General features: G+C 43.5%; 1 protein-coding gene across 5 annotated transcripts in view; it reads left to right on the top strand.

The window, feature by feature from the left end:
* RAP1GDS1 (Rap1 GTPase-GDP dissociation stimulator 1) overlaps positions 1-15950 on the top strand; it is a 178118-nt gene that overhangs the window by 107553 nt on the left and 54615 nt on the right. For 3 of the 5 annotated variants that reach the window (XM_039540359.1, XM_039540360.1, XM_039540357.1), the window contains exon 3: positions 11184-11306. In XM_039540359.1, coding sequence (XP_039396293.1) covers positions 11184-11306 — 123 coding nt within the window. Of the gene's footprint in view, positions 1-11183; positions 11368-15950 lie in introns of those variants that run through there. The other 2 variants (XM_039540361.1, XM_039540362.1) reach the window with 2 other exon arrangements.

Below are 15950 nucleotides of genomic sequence, written 5' to 3'. Positions count from 1 at the left end.
CTCTGGAGTACATCCCCCACTGGGATGGGTCATTCAGTCCTTTGTGCGGAGCTTCAGTTCATAGCAAAGTCCCTCCAGAGGTAAGAAGCAGGATTGAAGACAAGATGGAGATGAGGCATCAGCCTTTTATAGTCTTTTCCAGGTGTAAGAACACTTCTTTGTTCTTACTATGGAAAATTACAGCAAAATGGAGTCTGGAGTCACTTGGGCAAGTTCCTGCATACTTTGCTGAGTTACAAGGCGTATCTGCCTTCTCTCAATGGGTCAGTTGTATAGCTGATGGTCCTTAATGGGCCGTCAAGCAGGCTAGGCAGAGCTAAAACCAACTTGTCTGGGGTGTCACCCAGAAGCATAGCACAAGTTTTGAAATACAGACAGGATAGAGCCAATATTCATAACTTCAACTAAAAAATGACACATGCATACAGACAGCATAATCATAACCAGAAACCTATAACCTGGTCTTAGACACCTTATATGACCCCCTTTAGATAAGACTTGGTGCCACTACAGGACCTTGTTGCAACCATGTTCTATATGGTTCCAGATTCTATCAATAACGTCACACAGGCTCTTTGGCAGAGCCCACCACCAGCCCAGGGAGGAGTTGGGCCACTCCCAGCCTTAGGCAGTAACTTCCCACTTGCACAGCCCAACTCCACTGACAGGAAAGAGAAACCAAGGGAGAATGACCCACATCCTCAAAGATGTTTGGGCCCCTCACTCCCCTCACATAGTGGCTATGTACCTTGGAGGAGCTGGGCCAATATAGCCAAAAGATACAGCAAAAGCTTCTAGTGTAAAGAGACATCCCCTGCACAGGCATCAGAAAGGAAATGACCTGCACACTGAAATGTGCTGAGATGCTAGCTACACATCAGTATATTGAGTCCTCGAGGTTCTTTTTATCCATAGAGGTTTAAATGAATCTTCTAGGCAAAGCACTTTCAACCTTGATTTAATTATATGGATGTGTTTTAGAGTACACAAAAATAAAGAGCTTGTAATTTTACAATTCTATCTCCAAGAGAGCAAATGTCATAACCTTTAACTTTACCTTTAACTTTAAACCATACTAGAGTTACATGGAAATTCTGTTCTTTATTCCCCCTGAAGAAATAGAATATATAGGGTTTGTATGTGTGTTTGAATCTTTAGCGATAATAATCCCAGTAGCTAGCCGTGAATAAGTGTTTGCAGAGGACATATGTAGATTTGTTTATGTAACTTTAGCGCCGTCATGGCCAAGATGGAGTCTGCTCTGCAGGTAGCTCTGACCAAGAAAAGGGCCATGCAGGAACGCAGCAGGGAAAGATCCTTCTACCCCAGGGGCATCTGTTCCAAACCCCCCAGAGAGAACACACACACACCGGAAGAATATAGGAAAGGGAAATATTTTTGTTTCCACAGGGATGAAAGGAGAAAAATAACAGGGGGAAAGATGGGGGGAAGCGGTAAAACGGGGTGGCATTCATTACAAGGCCCCACTAGTACCACAGTCGGAAAGAGCTGGGGGGAGAACGGTAATTCTATTTTGTAGAGGATTTTGCTATTTCAAAATCAGATTTCATTCTGATTTGGAATCCTATTCAAAAATTTTGAAATTCTCTGTGAAATGGAATTGCTGATCTCCACTGAGCTCTAAAGCAGCCTTGTAGGCTGCCCCAGAACTGGAGACCCTTGGAGCCTTACAAGACCTAGCTCCATGGTAGCACACCTGGTGGGCTGTCCTAGAGCCATGGACCCTAAGAGCCCTACCTGGCGAGGAGTCACGAGCCTGGCAGCTGGGGCTCCCGCAACTTTCAGGCTCCCAGCTTCCCATCAGCCCACCAGGCAGGCAGCTGAGGAGCTGGGAGCCTGGAAGCCCGGGTTCCCCAGCAGCGTGCCACATGGTCTGTGAAGGAGCCAGGCAGCTGAGCTGTCAGGTAGCCAAGCAAGTTTCCGATGGCATTCTGCCTGGCCGGCAAAGTTCCATTGGAAACATGCTCGGTTTCTGGTGGGTTCTGTCAGAATTGACACAGTCCTGCAGTGTGTTTCAATTTCAACAAAAGAGCAAACTCTGGCAATTATTTTTTTCTAACAAGCTCCGCTAATTAGCGGTGGAGAGCAACACGACACAATAGTTTTAAACAATAAGACCATCATAGACAAATCAAACAGCAAGGAAGATAATTTTTAAATAGGCAGAATGCATGGTAATTATTCAGTGGAAATGCAACCTGCACCAACACAGTCTTTGAGAGGTTTAGCCAACTTTACACTAGGTTAACTAGCTGCAACCTATTCTATTGAATAGTCAGTCCTGGCAGATCTTTTGTTTAGCTGTAGAAGCCCTTTCTTTTTCCAGGTACGCATGATGACTCTGGCTGAGGTATGCTAAAACGGTACTTTGCTGAATTAGCGCCCTCATCATCATACCATCAGGTTTCTGGTCTCTCCTAGAGTGGAAGGAAGTGCTCCTGCGATCCATCAGCTGCCTCTGAATTGGGTTTAAGTGAAGGGGGAAAGGGGCAAGTCGTAGTACCTGTAAACAGAGAAAAGACGACTATTGAATCTATTGAAGTCATGGAGTTCCCCTAGTACATACTTGTAAAGGTGCAGGGAGTCTCTGAGCACCCCCTTGTGGCCCAATGTAGCACTACATGTCCACCCCACCTTAATTTCTCTAAGTGGAGCAGCAGTAGATTCCATTTTAACAGCCCAGGGCAAGAAGAAGACAACGCAGAATAACCAGATACCATGTCCCCTTTTAATAAGGTTTCAGGCCAAGAAACATTACAATAGACAGTTCATCACGCCCAGGGTTCATGCCTCCCAAACTTACAGTCCACACCCAAGTCCCTGAGACAATTTAGGCTTGTCTCCTGGTGTCTGAGAGAGCAACTGCAGCCAGTCTCTGACTTCTGCTCCTCTCTTTCCCTTGCTCTGTTTTCTGTCCCTGTTTATATAACTCATCCACCTGGGCAGGACGGGCTTCCTGGATCATTCCCGGGTGGCAGGCAATAGTCTGTCCCTTAAAGGGATAGTACCCCTTTTCTCCATACACTCTTTCACAGTAACCAAATAATAATACCCCCACCATTGCTTCAACAGAGAAAACCAGGCTGGTCTTCTCCAATGCCTGCCAAAGGAATAAATAGGAAAGTGTGAGGTTATTACACAGTTTTACATGTTTAAACTGTTAACGTTTTTACAGTTCCCAAATAATATGAAATCATCTTCTTAGGGCTGGTCTTCACTTGGGGAGATCGATGCTGCTGGAATAGGTGCAGCAGGGGTCGATTTAGCGGGTCTAGTGAAGACCTGCTAAATCTTCAGCAGAGTGCACTCTGGTTGACTCTGGTACTCCACCTCTCCAAGAAGAATAAAGGAAGTTGAACAGAGAGCATCTCCCATCAATGCTGCACAATAAAGACACTGCAGTAAGTCGACCCAAGTTATGTTGATGCCAGCTACATGAACAACATAGCTGGAGTAGTGTAACTTAGGTCGACTTACCCCGGTAGTGAAGACAAGCCCTTACTCTGCATGGCAGCCTCTGCTAGCTGCAGGAGCATAATTTCCCAAAGGCTGAGATTCTGCAAGAGAAAAAAACCCAAACCAGTAGCAGTGTTTAAAATCACCCTGGCAATACCACTACATAAATGCATGTAATATGCTATATGACCCCAGAACAAATAAAATCATCTAACTTACCCTTCCAGGGCTCTCAGATGTCATTCATCACCTCTGACTCTCTTCCCCTCTTCTGCAGATGTCTGCTGCCGTATCATCAATCTTGGGAGGCCATAGGGCATCAATTCGGTTGGTGAGACTCATCATCTAGTCCATGATTCTTGAGGTCCCTAGCCCTCACCACATCAGCCTTTGGTTATTAGAGGGAAACCCAAGAGAAAAGGAAAACTATATATGTTGATTTTTTTAAATTCTGCCTGCATCTGCAGTCCTCCACAGCTCAGACCAAAGTTACAGTGCATCCCACAGGCTAGGCGAGGCCTACAACACAACCAATAATAAGAATCTTAACACACTCTTCGAAAGTTAAGCCATGAGGTACTGCCTCCTTGAAGTGCTGCCTCACAAATAATTCCTCCCCTCCCTGACAGATCCTCCTGTCCAACACTTGCATCTAAAGCAGGGGTGGGCAGACTATGGCCTGGGAGCCTCATCCAGCCCTTCAGACATTTTAATCTGGCCCTTGAGCTTCCAACGGGGAGCAGGGTCCAGGGCTTGCCCTGCGCCGCATGTGCTGTGGCTCTGCACGGCTCCTGGAAGCAGCGGCATGTCCCCCCTCCGGCTCCTATGTGTAGGGGAATCCAGGGGGCTCCGCACACTGCCCCTGCCCCAAGCGCCGCCCCTGCAACTGCCATTGGCCGGGAACTGTGAGCATTCATGGCCTGCCATAAAATTTCCATACCCAGATGTGGCCCTTGGGCCAAAAAGTTTGCCCACCCCGATCTGAAGCCACCCCTCAAAAAAGCCCTTGTAGCATTGGACCTTGCAAAGGGAATTAAAACCAATAGTAAAAGGTTCTATAGCCATATAAATAAGAAGAAAACAAAGAATAAGTGGGACAGCTAAACACTGAGGATGGAAAGGAGGTTAAGGATAATCTAGGCATGGCCCAATATCTAAACAAATAATTTGCCCCAGTCTTTAATAAGACTAATGAGGAGCTTAGGAATAATGGTAGGATGACAAATAGGAATGAGGATATGGAGGTAGATATTACCACATCTGAGGTAGAAGCCAAACTCGAATCACTTAATGGGACTAAATCAGGGGGCCCAGATAATCTTCATCCAAGAATATTAAAGGAACTGGCACATGAAATTGCAAGCCCATTAGCAAGAATTTTTAATGAATCTGTAAACTCAGGGGTTGTACCATATGACTGGAGAATTGCTAATATAGTTCCTATCTTTAAGAAAGGGGGGAAAAGGTGATCTGGGCAACTATAGGCCTGTCAGTTTGACATCTGTAGTATGCAAGTTCTTGGAAAAAATTTTGAAGGAAAAAGTAGTCAAGGACATTGAGGGCAATGGTAATTAGGACAAAATACAACATGGTTTTACAAAAGGTAGATTGTGCCAAACCAACCTGATCTCCTTCTTTGAGAAGGCAACAGATTTTTTAGACAAAGGAAATGCAGTGGATCTAATTTACCTCAATTTCAATAAGGCATTTGATACAGTTCCACATGGGGAATTATTAGCTAAATTGGAAAAGATGGGGGTCAATATGAAAATTGAAAGATGGATAAGGAACTGGTTAAAGGGGAGACTACAACGGGTCGTACTGAACGGTGAATTGTCAGGCTGGAGGGAGGTTACTAGTGGAGTTCCTCAGGGATCGGTTTTGGGACCAATCTTATTTAATCTTTTTATTACTGACCTTGGCACAAAAAGTGAGAATGTGCTAATAAACTTTGCGGATGACACAAAGCCAGGAGGTATTGCCAATACAGAGAAGGACCGGGATATCATACAGGAAGATCTGGATGTAAACTGAAGTAATAGTAATAGGATGAAATTTAATAGTGAAAAGTGCAAGGTCATGCATTTAGGGATTAATAACAAGAACTGTTGTTATAAGCTGGGGAGACATCAGTTAGAAGTAACAGAGGAGGAGAAGGACCTCGGAGTATTAGTTGATCACAGGATGACTATGAGCCGCCAATGTGATATGGCTGTGAAAAAAGGTAATGTGGTCTTTGGATGCATCAGGCGAGGTATTTCCAGTAGAAATAAAGAGGTGTTAGTACCATTATACAAGGCACTGGTGAGGCCTCATCTGGAATAGTGTGTGCAGTTCTGGTCTCCCATGTTTAAGAAGGATGAATTCAAACTGGAAAAGGTTCAGAGAAGGGCTACTAGGATGATCCGAGGAATAGAAAACCTGTCATATGAAAGGAGACTCAAAGAGTTTGGCTTATTTAGCCTAATCAAAAGAAGGCTGAGGGGAGATATGATTGCTCTCTATAAATATATCAGAAGAATAAATACCAGGGAAGGAGAGGAATTATTTAAGCTCAGTGCCAATGCGGACACAAGAACAAATGGATATAAACTGGCCATCAGGAAGTTTAGACTTGAAATTAGATGAAGGTTTCTAACCATTAGAGGAGTGAAGTTCTGGAACAGCCTTCCAAGGGGAGTAGTGGGGGCAAAAGACATATCTGGCTTCAAGACTAAGTTTGATAAGTTTATGGAGGAGATGGTATAATGGGATAGCCTAATTTTGGCAATTAATTCGTCTTTGACTACTAACAGTAAATATGCCCAGTGGCTAGTGATGGGATGTTAGATGGGGTGGGATCTGAGTTACTAAAGAGAATTCTTTCCTGGGTATCTGGCTGGTGAGTCTTGCCCACATGCTCAGGATTTAGCTGATCACCATATTTGCAGTCGGGAAGGAATTTTCCTCCAGGGAAGATTGACAGAAGCCCTGGGGGCTTTTCACCTTCCTCTGCAGCGTGGGGCACGGGTCACTTGCTGGAAGATTCTTTGCACCTTAAAGTCTTTAAACCATGATTTGAGGCCATCAATGGCTCAGACACAGGTTTGATACAGGAGTGGGTAGGTGAGATTCTGTGACCTGCATTGTGCAGGAGGTCAGACTAGATGATCATAATGGTCCCTTCTGACCTTAAAGTCTACGATTCTTTCTCCCACAGCCATTTACAGCCCATTCCCCCACCAGCTGCTGCCTCTTCTGAGGTGGGGTAGCTTGCCCAGCAGACAAGTAAGGGCTGATCCAAGACCTTCTCCATTGGCACATCCTGGCTTCTCTCTGCCAGGACCATGTTGTAACTTGCATGTGGCTAAATTCTTCTTTCTTAATAACAAAAGGAATAATAAAGCCTGGAGTAGGAATACTAGAAATAACCAGCCATTTTCAGGGTTATAAATAAACCACCTTTTTACGTGAGGTCAGACTATCTCGGATAGTATTTCAAAGCCCTACCAAAAGTTGTTATTTTTTAACAGCTAAAGTATCTATCCAATTCCAAATGTTTTAAGACAGCAATTTAAAAATTAGTCCCATGCCACAGTCCATTGATAGTTTCCCCTAAATATTTATATTAGAACGTGAACCCGATGAACTCTAAACCTCTGAAAAACTGAGCTTATTATGAAGGTGCAAAAAGGACTCTTTACTCTAGAGGTATGTGCCTGAATGCTGTAGTGATGTGCATTTGACTAGTCCGTACCATTTGGGGACTCCTTATACAGAGGGTGCACAATAAACATGCCTGCCTTTTTTTCTAGATCAATATGTTTTCTGCTTAAAGTATACTGTCCCAATACAGTGAACTCTACTTGTCTTCAGATGAGTTGATATACTCTGCACAATGAACTAAATTATGAGGAGCACTGAGGGTGGGGTCTGCTCAGAGCTGCAGTGGATGAGTGGAGATGCTCTGTGGCTTTCTATATACACAGGGCAGCTGCAGGCTGAGTGCCACAGGGAGTGCTGTAAGTCATGTGTGTTGTATAGCCTTCCTTCTACTTAGTGGTGAAAGTAGAGAATGCATTCCCCACAGCGCTTGCTGTCAGGTACTAGCAAGTTGGGGTGGAATGGTAGGCATGGCCATGCCCCCTGGTAGCTTAGAAGTGCTGCTGGGCATGATAACTAGCCCCTACTATTGCCTTTGTGCTTGAGAAATCCTAGTGTCAGTATTCTACCTGGGTCATGGGAGCCAGTGAATGTCAGGGGGTGAGGGGATGAAGGCATGTTTGGTGTTTTTTGTTTTTGAAAGTGGGAGGAGATGCAGTGGTGGCCTCAATAATGCTCCATAGCAAGAGAAGGACCAACGTGCTATTTCTGTTTGCATTCTCTGCAGTTGATATTCAGATTTCCAGCAGAAGTCTAGTAAGCTGAGGAGTGTATTTTTATTGGCACTCACTTGCTTATCTCAGTCAAATAAATCAGAGTGTATTTGCTGCACACAACTTGCCTGGAGCACCATTTAATTTTATTTCCCCCACTTCTTTCAGGTCACAGGACGTATTTTATTCTATTTATGTAATTTATGCATTGCACAGTAACGAGTCCATCAAACGGAAGGCCATAAAAATAAGACTGGATACTGTATATCTCAACAATGTGTCAGGTGAAACCACATTAATGCCTCCTGCCCACTAATTGTGTCACACATTGTACAGATCCGTAGAACTTCACATTTCCAGATATGTTTTACTGTACTTTAGCAGCTGAAATCAAGGGGGTCTGTTATCCCATGGATACAAATGGAACTACTATCTGGAATTCCTTTTATCATTGACGTGGTGTGTGTGTGTGTGTGTGTGTGTGTGTGTGTGTGTGTGTGTGTGTGTGTGTGTGTGTGTGTGTGTGTGTGTGTGTGTGTGTGATCTCTTTCATCCGCGCATCCATTCGAGAACTTACCTGCAAAGTGTGTGCAGAATTGGCCTGCTCGTAACATCTTCCAAATGGATCATTAACATTCTCTTGTGATGACATAAGGTTCCTCAGCATATCTGAAAACTCACAACTAACGTGTAAGCTTGTAAATAGATTAATAATAATTAACACTTATTTCATGTGTTGTTGTTGAAAGTGCTGTATAAATATTAGTTAATTAATCCCTGTTCAGTAATAATCAGATGTTATCATCATTTTATAGATGAGAAGTCACTCTTTGCCTCACATTCTCCAAGATCATACATAGCACGTCAGTGATAGAAACACAATTCAAACCCAAGGATTTTCTTTCTCAGCCACATTCTGTAACCTAGAGGTTACCAATTTATGGTCTGTGGAGGGGGGGGGGGGGAGCCCAAAGTTTTCATGAAAAATTTGACTTGTTTTCTGACCAGCTTTACTTAAGATTCCTGGCCTTCACTTTCCCTATGTAAGGATAATACCACCCATCAATCTGAGATCCTGATTTGGAAGGCACTATATAAAAGCAAAGTACAGTTGTTATTATTGCTATCCTGCCTCACTTATTTAGGATCTCTTCCATGGCTTTATTGCAGCAGCTGCTGTGGAAGGTGATGGATGGGTGGGTGGGATAATTGCAACTGATGGTGTTTAGTTTAGTGAATTCTCTCCTCACCTAAGTGTCCTATACTCAAATTATGTTTACACTGCATTCAGGGTGTGTGATTGCAGCCTGTGTAGGCATACCTGAGCTAGCTTTAATTTAGTTTGCTCAGGTACCAATAACAGTGAAGATGTGGCACCACAGGTTTCAGCACGGACTGCAAGCCTACCTGGTGCCCTGCTATTTACTCAGGTAGTTACTTGTGATGCTGCAGCTTCACTGCTAATTTTAGTCATCCTAGTTAGATTAAAGCTAGCTTGGGTATGTCTACATGTGCTGTAGTCACACCTTCCATTACAGTGTAGATGTGCCCTTAGTAACGAGAGTGTTTATACCTCATATCCAACTTCCAGTTTCCCCCGTTACTGACAAGTTCGGGGTCTATTTTAAAGCAATGTGAGAATGTTGCATACATAAAAGCCAACTCCATGAGTGTTCCAGCCCTGGAGCACCCAGGGGAAAAAAATGAGTGGGTGCTTAGCACCTACCAGCAGCCAAGCTCCCCCCAGTGCCTCCCACCCACTGGCAGCCCCGCCGATCAACTCCTCCCCCTCCCTCCCAGTGCCTCCTGCCCACCACGGATCAGCTGTTTTGCAGTGTGCAGGAGGCGCTGGGAGGAGAGGGCGGGGAGGGGTGGAACTGGCTGGGAAGAGGCGGAGCGGAGGTGGGGTCTTGGAGGAAGGGGTGGAGTGGGAGCAGGGGCTGGGGTTGATCAACCTTGGGGAAAGTTAGAAGCTGACACCCATGAGAGAGGGAGAGATTTAAAACAGCAGATTGAGTTCAGATGGATTTGTTCTGCTTTGCACAAGAACATCAATTACTGTATCTGATCTGACATTCTTAGAGAATGCAGAACTTTTAGCATGAATGATCAAATACAACAGAAGTCCCATTGCATTTATAAAATGACAAAATAACAATTGCCATCTAATCATATGTATATTGCACTCATGTTAATCTGAAATGTAAAAACATTTGACAGTAGAAAAAAACATACTTAGTATGTAATACGTCTTGCTTTAATCCCTATGAGAATTACCGTTGTTTTTCAATTCTATAAGTGGGCTATAATCCAAGGATGGAGGGTGGGCCCTGTCAGTATACAGATGTCCCTCAGCAACTGGAAGGAAGGGGTAGAGAATCCCCCTTGAAACACTTTATCCCCAACTCAGAATAGAGAAACCAGTTTCATTTCTTCTGTCCTTGCCACTGGAACTGAAGAGGTGTTACTGCTGCCCTAGCACAGTAATTCCCAGCACACCAGTGTGTATGGAGAGTGGGAAACCAAGGACTGCATAACTCTCTGTCTTCTTTCCACACACTCTTAGACTTGTGCACTGACTACACAGCTCTCTGCTGGCCCAAGAGGAATGCATCTCCTCCACCTCTATTTCTGTACTACGTGGACCTGCCCCATGATTGCTCAGCTCAGTGTACCACCTGTTTACTGTTACACAGAAGCACTACATCAGCACAGCTGCACTGATGCAGCTGTAGCGCGGCTGGTGAAGATGCTCTGTGACAATGGGAGAGCGCTTTCCCGTTGGCATAATTACTCCATCTCTGCAGGAGGCGGAAGCTATGTCAGTGGGAGAGCATCTGCTGTCGAAATAGTGCTGGTGTGGACAGCGCTTGGGTAACTTGTGTTGCTCGGGGCGGGGGTGTCTTTTTCATACCCTATAGCGATGTAAGCTAGATCAACTTAACCGGTAGTGTAGACCTGCCTGTTGATGTTGTACTACTACAGACCTTTTTGTCCCCTAAACATTCATCAGGATTTTCTTATCGCTCTCTGCATTAGTTTCCCCATCTGTTTGTAAAATGAGGATAATCCTACATTTTTAGTTACCACATAGTTGTCTTGTAAGGATTAACTGATATTAAGTGCTTTGAAACATTGTGTTAGATAAACACTGTTAGATGAATACTGAAACATCAACCTCTGCCTTGTATATAGCACGGTAGTTCCCATGAGACTTACCTTTAAGCAAGGTCTAGATTTAAGTTACATTTTTATGCGTGCCCATTTTCAAAATTTACACTCCCCTCTTTTTTAAAAAAGAGGCTGTAAATTATTATGCAAGTGATTTTTTTGTTTTGATGTGTTTTTCAGATACCGAGACAAGCGAAAAAATCCAAAAAAGTGGGATTCTTCAGGTGTTTGCAAGTCTGTTGACTCCACAGTCTTCCTGCACAGCAAAAGTAGCTAACATCATAGCAGAAGTAGCCAAAAATGGTGAGGTTTTCCACAAGAACTTTTCTGCTGGAACATCTTCAGTTTTGCACCTCACTTGTCAGTATGTTTTATTTCATTTATGTTTTCATTTTGTAGATTAGAGATTTTTCATCTGTCTCTCTTTCACCCTTTCTGTTTTTGTCTTGTCAATATTTTGTTGCCACTAGATTTGTTTAGAGTGCATTTATCCCCTTGCTAATACATCAGAACAGCATTTGTTTTCAGGAGTTTTCAGTCTTTACTTTTGTGCTATATGTAATTTTTAAAAATCTATTGTATATTTTTGTTAAGCAAAAAAAAGTATTAAGGCTTTTTAAGATTTTCAGGAATGCATGTACAGAAATGTTTGTGTACACAGTTACCACAATAGATTGTACAAGTGTGGTAAATGGACAACCGAATTACCTTTTAGGGCTGGGACCAGTGACAACATTATTACCCGTCAGGCCCTGTGACAAAATAGTAGGATCAGTCACTCTGAAAATAGAGATAATTATTTGTGTTACAATAGCAGCCAAAGGCCTTTACTCAGGATCAGGGATCTTTGTGGTAGATGCCATACAACATATATATATTTGAAAAATAATCTAGAAAGTCTTCTAAAATTATTTTTTCTTTAAAAACAATAGTTCATGGGCTCTAAACATTCCAACATGGGTGAAATTGATCCGGAGCAGAGGGCCCAAGCAAGCCTCCCCACATTCTTTCAGCCCCACTTAAACTCAGTGCTGTTCGATTTGTACTGTATGAATGGGAAACTTTTTATAATGATTTTTTGTATCCAAGGTGGTGCAAGAAGTGACAGATCTACGAACAAGCACATTATTTAGCCAGGCCATTATAGAATTTTATATTGTTGTTTAAATACAAGTATATGCATCTGGATGGACAAGGCACCTTGCTCTGTGTAACCATGTGGACTCCCTCAGCTGGGGAGGAAGTGGAGTGAGTGCTGGATATCTGCAGGCAGGAGCCACTGTCAGGACTCTCTAGAAGGAATAGAAAAGGAGATGCAATTGACCTCCCTCAGCCCCTGAATTGCTCTACTCCCATCCAAGGAGATTCACCGGTGAGAAGCTATAGACTGCAAATCATCCCAACCTTCGGAGGGGGGTTGAGTAGAGGAGGGAAGGATGTTTCTCATTTGCAGCCCACATGGGGTCCTGGCAGCTGATTTTCCTTCTGCAGAGTTCTCACACAGATTCCTTTTTAGGGAAAACACTGGATTGTGAGTCCATCTCCCTCTTCTATTTTTCCTTTGGAAGGGAAGTTGCTGCAGGGAGCTGACTCAACACAGTCCATTCTCTACCCTCTGAGTTGGATCATGGATAGTGATGGAACCAGGGGAATAGGTAAAGATTGACAGTGGCTTCCCCATGACTGGATCTGATGTGTGAGGCTAGAAGAGGACTTCTAGTAGATGATAGGCTCTTTCAGATCCAGCTTTTTCTGGAGCTCAGTGGGGAATTAACAATTTGATGAACTGGTTTCTTGTGTGGAGACAGGTTGTTGATTTGCTTGTTTTGCCCAAGTTGCATTGTAATGGTTAGCATTCTTTTAATGTTTATACTTTGGAAGAGAAATAAAATAAATCTGGCTCAGAGTTTGCTTTTCTCCATATGGAAAGATGAAGCTGTCATCTGTCCAAGTCACTCTTTATTGTATTTGATTAATGTCAGGATCCATAGCAAGTTTAACCAAATTGTTACGTTTTCTGTGGTATATGTAATCCCAAACATTTAAGATATTTTCTGCTCAGTTAAAATTCCATTTACAAAAAAATGTGCTCTATACAATCAAATTTTCCCAATTTATTTTATTAAAGCTATCAATTAGATCTAATATTCTAAGCATGCTGTTGTTATCTGGATATATGCCAGTTACAATCTGTATCACAGTTACTGCTGCCCCTTCTCAGGGTCTCACTGAATGCACCTCGACAGGTGTCAGGCCTTGGGCCTTTATCTCTCCTGGGGCTGAATTCTGCAATTCGCTCACGATTAGACCAGGAAACCATGACTATTTGCATTTGGAACCTGCAAGCCCTTTTTCGCCTAGAGCCTGTGACAGGTGTGTTTGCAGTGATACAGCCTCTTCAAAACAAAGCATGATTTACTCATTGCCCAAACCTGCCAGGCAGGTAGAGCAAAACAAACAACCTCCCTCCTCTTCCTCCCCCCCAAACACAATGAAAGGCCTACTCACATGCATATGACTTACACCTTGATAAGTTTCTCCTCATCTTGGCTAACTTACCTCTCTGGCATGCAGAAACAACCTGCACTGAAGCATTGGGCTTCCTATCTCTGTGTCTGTCTGTCTGTCAGCCTTTTCATTGATGCATCCTGGTCAGTGTCTCTCAGCTCACACAAAACAACCTTCCCCTTTTCTAGGGTCTTTGAGCTGTGTGGTGCCCAATGATCCTAGGCTTAGCCTTGGGAGTAGTAGAATATTCTAGCTTGGCTGGAGCCAGGTAAGTAATTTCTTTCCCCAACTGATGGACCAGCTGGGGACCTGAGAAGCTGTTTTACCTGTCATTGTTTTACCTTTCCTGGGTTCTCTAACAACCCCTTTACAGCCTCCTTTGAGTGAACACTATGCATTCAGGTAGACAGCAATACAAAATTGAACAAGAAAACTGAGTCATATATAATACTCAGAAATAATACAAACATTTCCCCAGTTTGTCACAATCTGTATATACCATCCTTTTAAACTCCACAACAGTAATTCCTGTAATTTCTGCTGCTTTGAGTTAATATGGCATCTGAAGGTTCAGAGATCGCATTAAAAAAAGGGCAAATATGTACCCTATTTTGTACCTTGAGAGAATTGAAAAATTATCTAAATATTACCTAATCTGTAAATAGGTTAAGCCTCCAAAAATCTGCATATAGCAATCTAACTATATTGCAAAATTATTTCCCAAAATAAAAATGTTCCAAACCATATAGATAAATCCACCAAATCCTATTTCATACCTTTTCTGCCTTTAATATGTTAGCTGAAAAATTTATAGTGGTGTCATAATTGACAAAATACAGTATGAGTTCCACCCTCCCTCAATTTTCCCTTCTTTCTCTCTTTCCATCCTACAACTCTCTCCTCTTTCTCCTCTGTCACAGACACACAAGTTTCTTACCTGCTTTTCTCCTCTAAATACTCCATTGAGCCCACTGACCCCATCCCATCTCCTGATCTTCCTCATCCCACTCACATCCCACCCCTTACTCTTCTCCTTACCCTCTCATTCTCCTCTGGCTCTTTTCCCTCACAATGCAAGAATGCTTTAGTTCTCCCATCTACCCTCGACCTCACTTGCCTCTACAATTACAGCTCCATCTCCTTCCTCCCTTTCTTCTCTAACCTCATTGAACTCACAGTTTACATTCACTGTCTGGAGTCCTCTCCTCCAGTCCTAGACCCTCTCCAGTTACATCCCATGCATTCAACTGAAACCTCTCTCACCAAAGTCTCCAGTGACTTCTTTCTAGTCAAAGCCCAGAACTCTGTCTTCACCCTCCTTGACCTGTCAGCTGCCTTTGATGCCATCAGCCATGCTTTTCTTGAGCTCTTCCCTCCCTTGGTTTACAGGACTCTCTTATCTCTCTAATTGCTCCTTCATTGTGTCCTTTGGAGGATCCTCCTCAACTCCCCCTCCAGCTTTCTGTGAGGGTCCCACAAGACTCGGCCCTTGTCCCCCTACTCTTCTCCCTCTGCACCTTGTCCCCGGGTGGTCTCATCTGCAAACACAAATTCAGCTATCAGCTCTATGCTGACATCTCACAGATCGGCCTCTCTGCGCCTGACCTGTCTCCTGTCCAAGCTAAAATCTCAGCCTGTCGTCTGACATCTTGTTGTGGATGTCTTGCCATGAACTCAAGCTCAATTTGGATAACATAGAGCTCTTAATCTTTCTCACCAAGTCCCGCCTACCACCTGCTTTCTCCATCACTAAAGACAACACCACTATCCTGCCTCAGACTCAGGCCCATAACCCAGGTGTCATCTCTGACTTGTACCTCTCTCTAGGTCCTCACGTTCAGGCTGTGTCTAGGTCTTGCCATTTCTTTCTGCATAATGTCTCGAAGATATGCCTCTCCTGTCCTTCCACACAGCTAAAACTCTTATCCAGGCTGTCATCATATCACAGTCTTTCCTCACTCATATCCAGTCAGAATGCTGCTGCAAAAACTATTCTCTTAGACCCTCACTTTGACCACGTCACCCCTTTCCTATCAAACATAAGCTGCTTGTCTTCACTTTTAAGGACCTTCAGACTCAGTCTCCCTCCTACGTATCGTCCCTCATTTGCTACTGAGCAGTCAAAGCACACCTTTGATCAGCCTATGATGCCAGCCATTTATTAAATTTTCAATCAAGAACTTTCATACCTTCTCTTATTCTACCCCTTGCACTGGGGAGAAGGTTCCAGTAAACATCTACAAAGCTACCTCGTTATCCTCCTTCAAATCCCTCCTTAAAACTCTTCTTTGCTGTGATGCCTACAAAAACTTGATAGCAGTTCAGATGCTGGTGTGCTGCTAGCACTGCATATCATGCTGACCAATACTGTCTCATTGTTTCCTTGTACTTCTCCGTCTACCTATCTGTATCCATCTGTGGTCTCTTGTCTTATATTAG

Source organism: Mauremys reevesii, linkage group 5 (genome assembly GCF_016161935.1).
Source record: "Mauremys reevesii isolate NIE-2019 linkage group 5, ASM1616193v1, whole genome shotgun sequence".
NCBI lineage: Eukaryota > Metazoa > Chordata > Testudines > Geoemydidae > Mauremys > Mauremys reevesii.
Note: the sequence above shows the minus strand (reverse complement) of the source record. Positions and strands in the feature narration are given on the sequence as shown.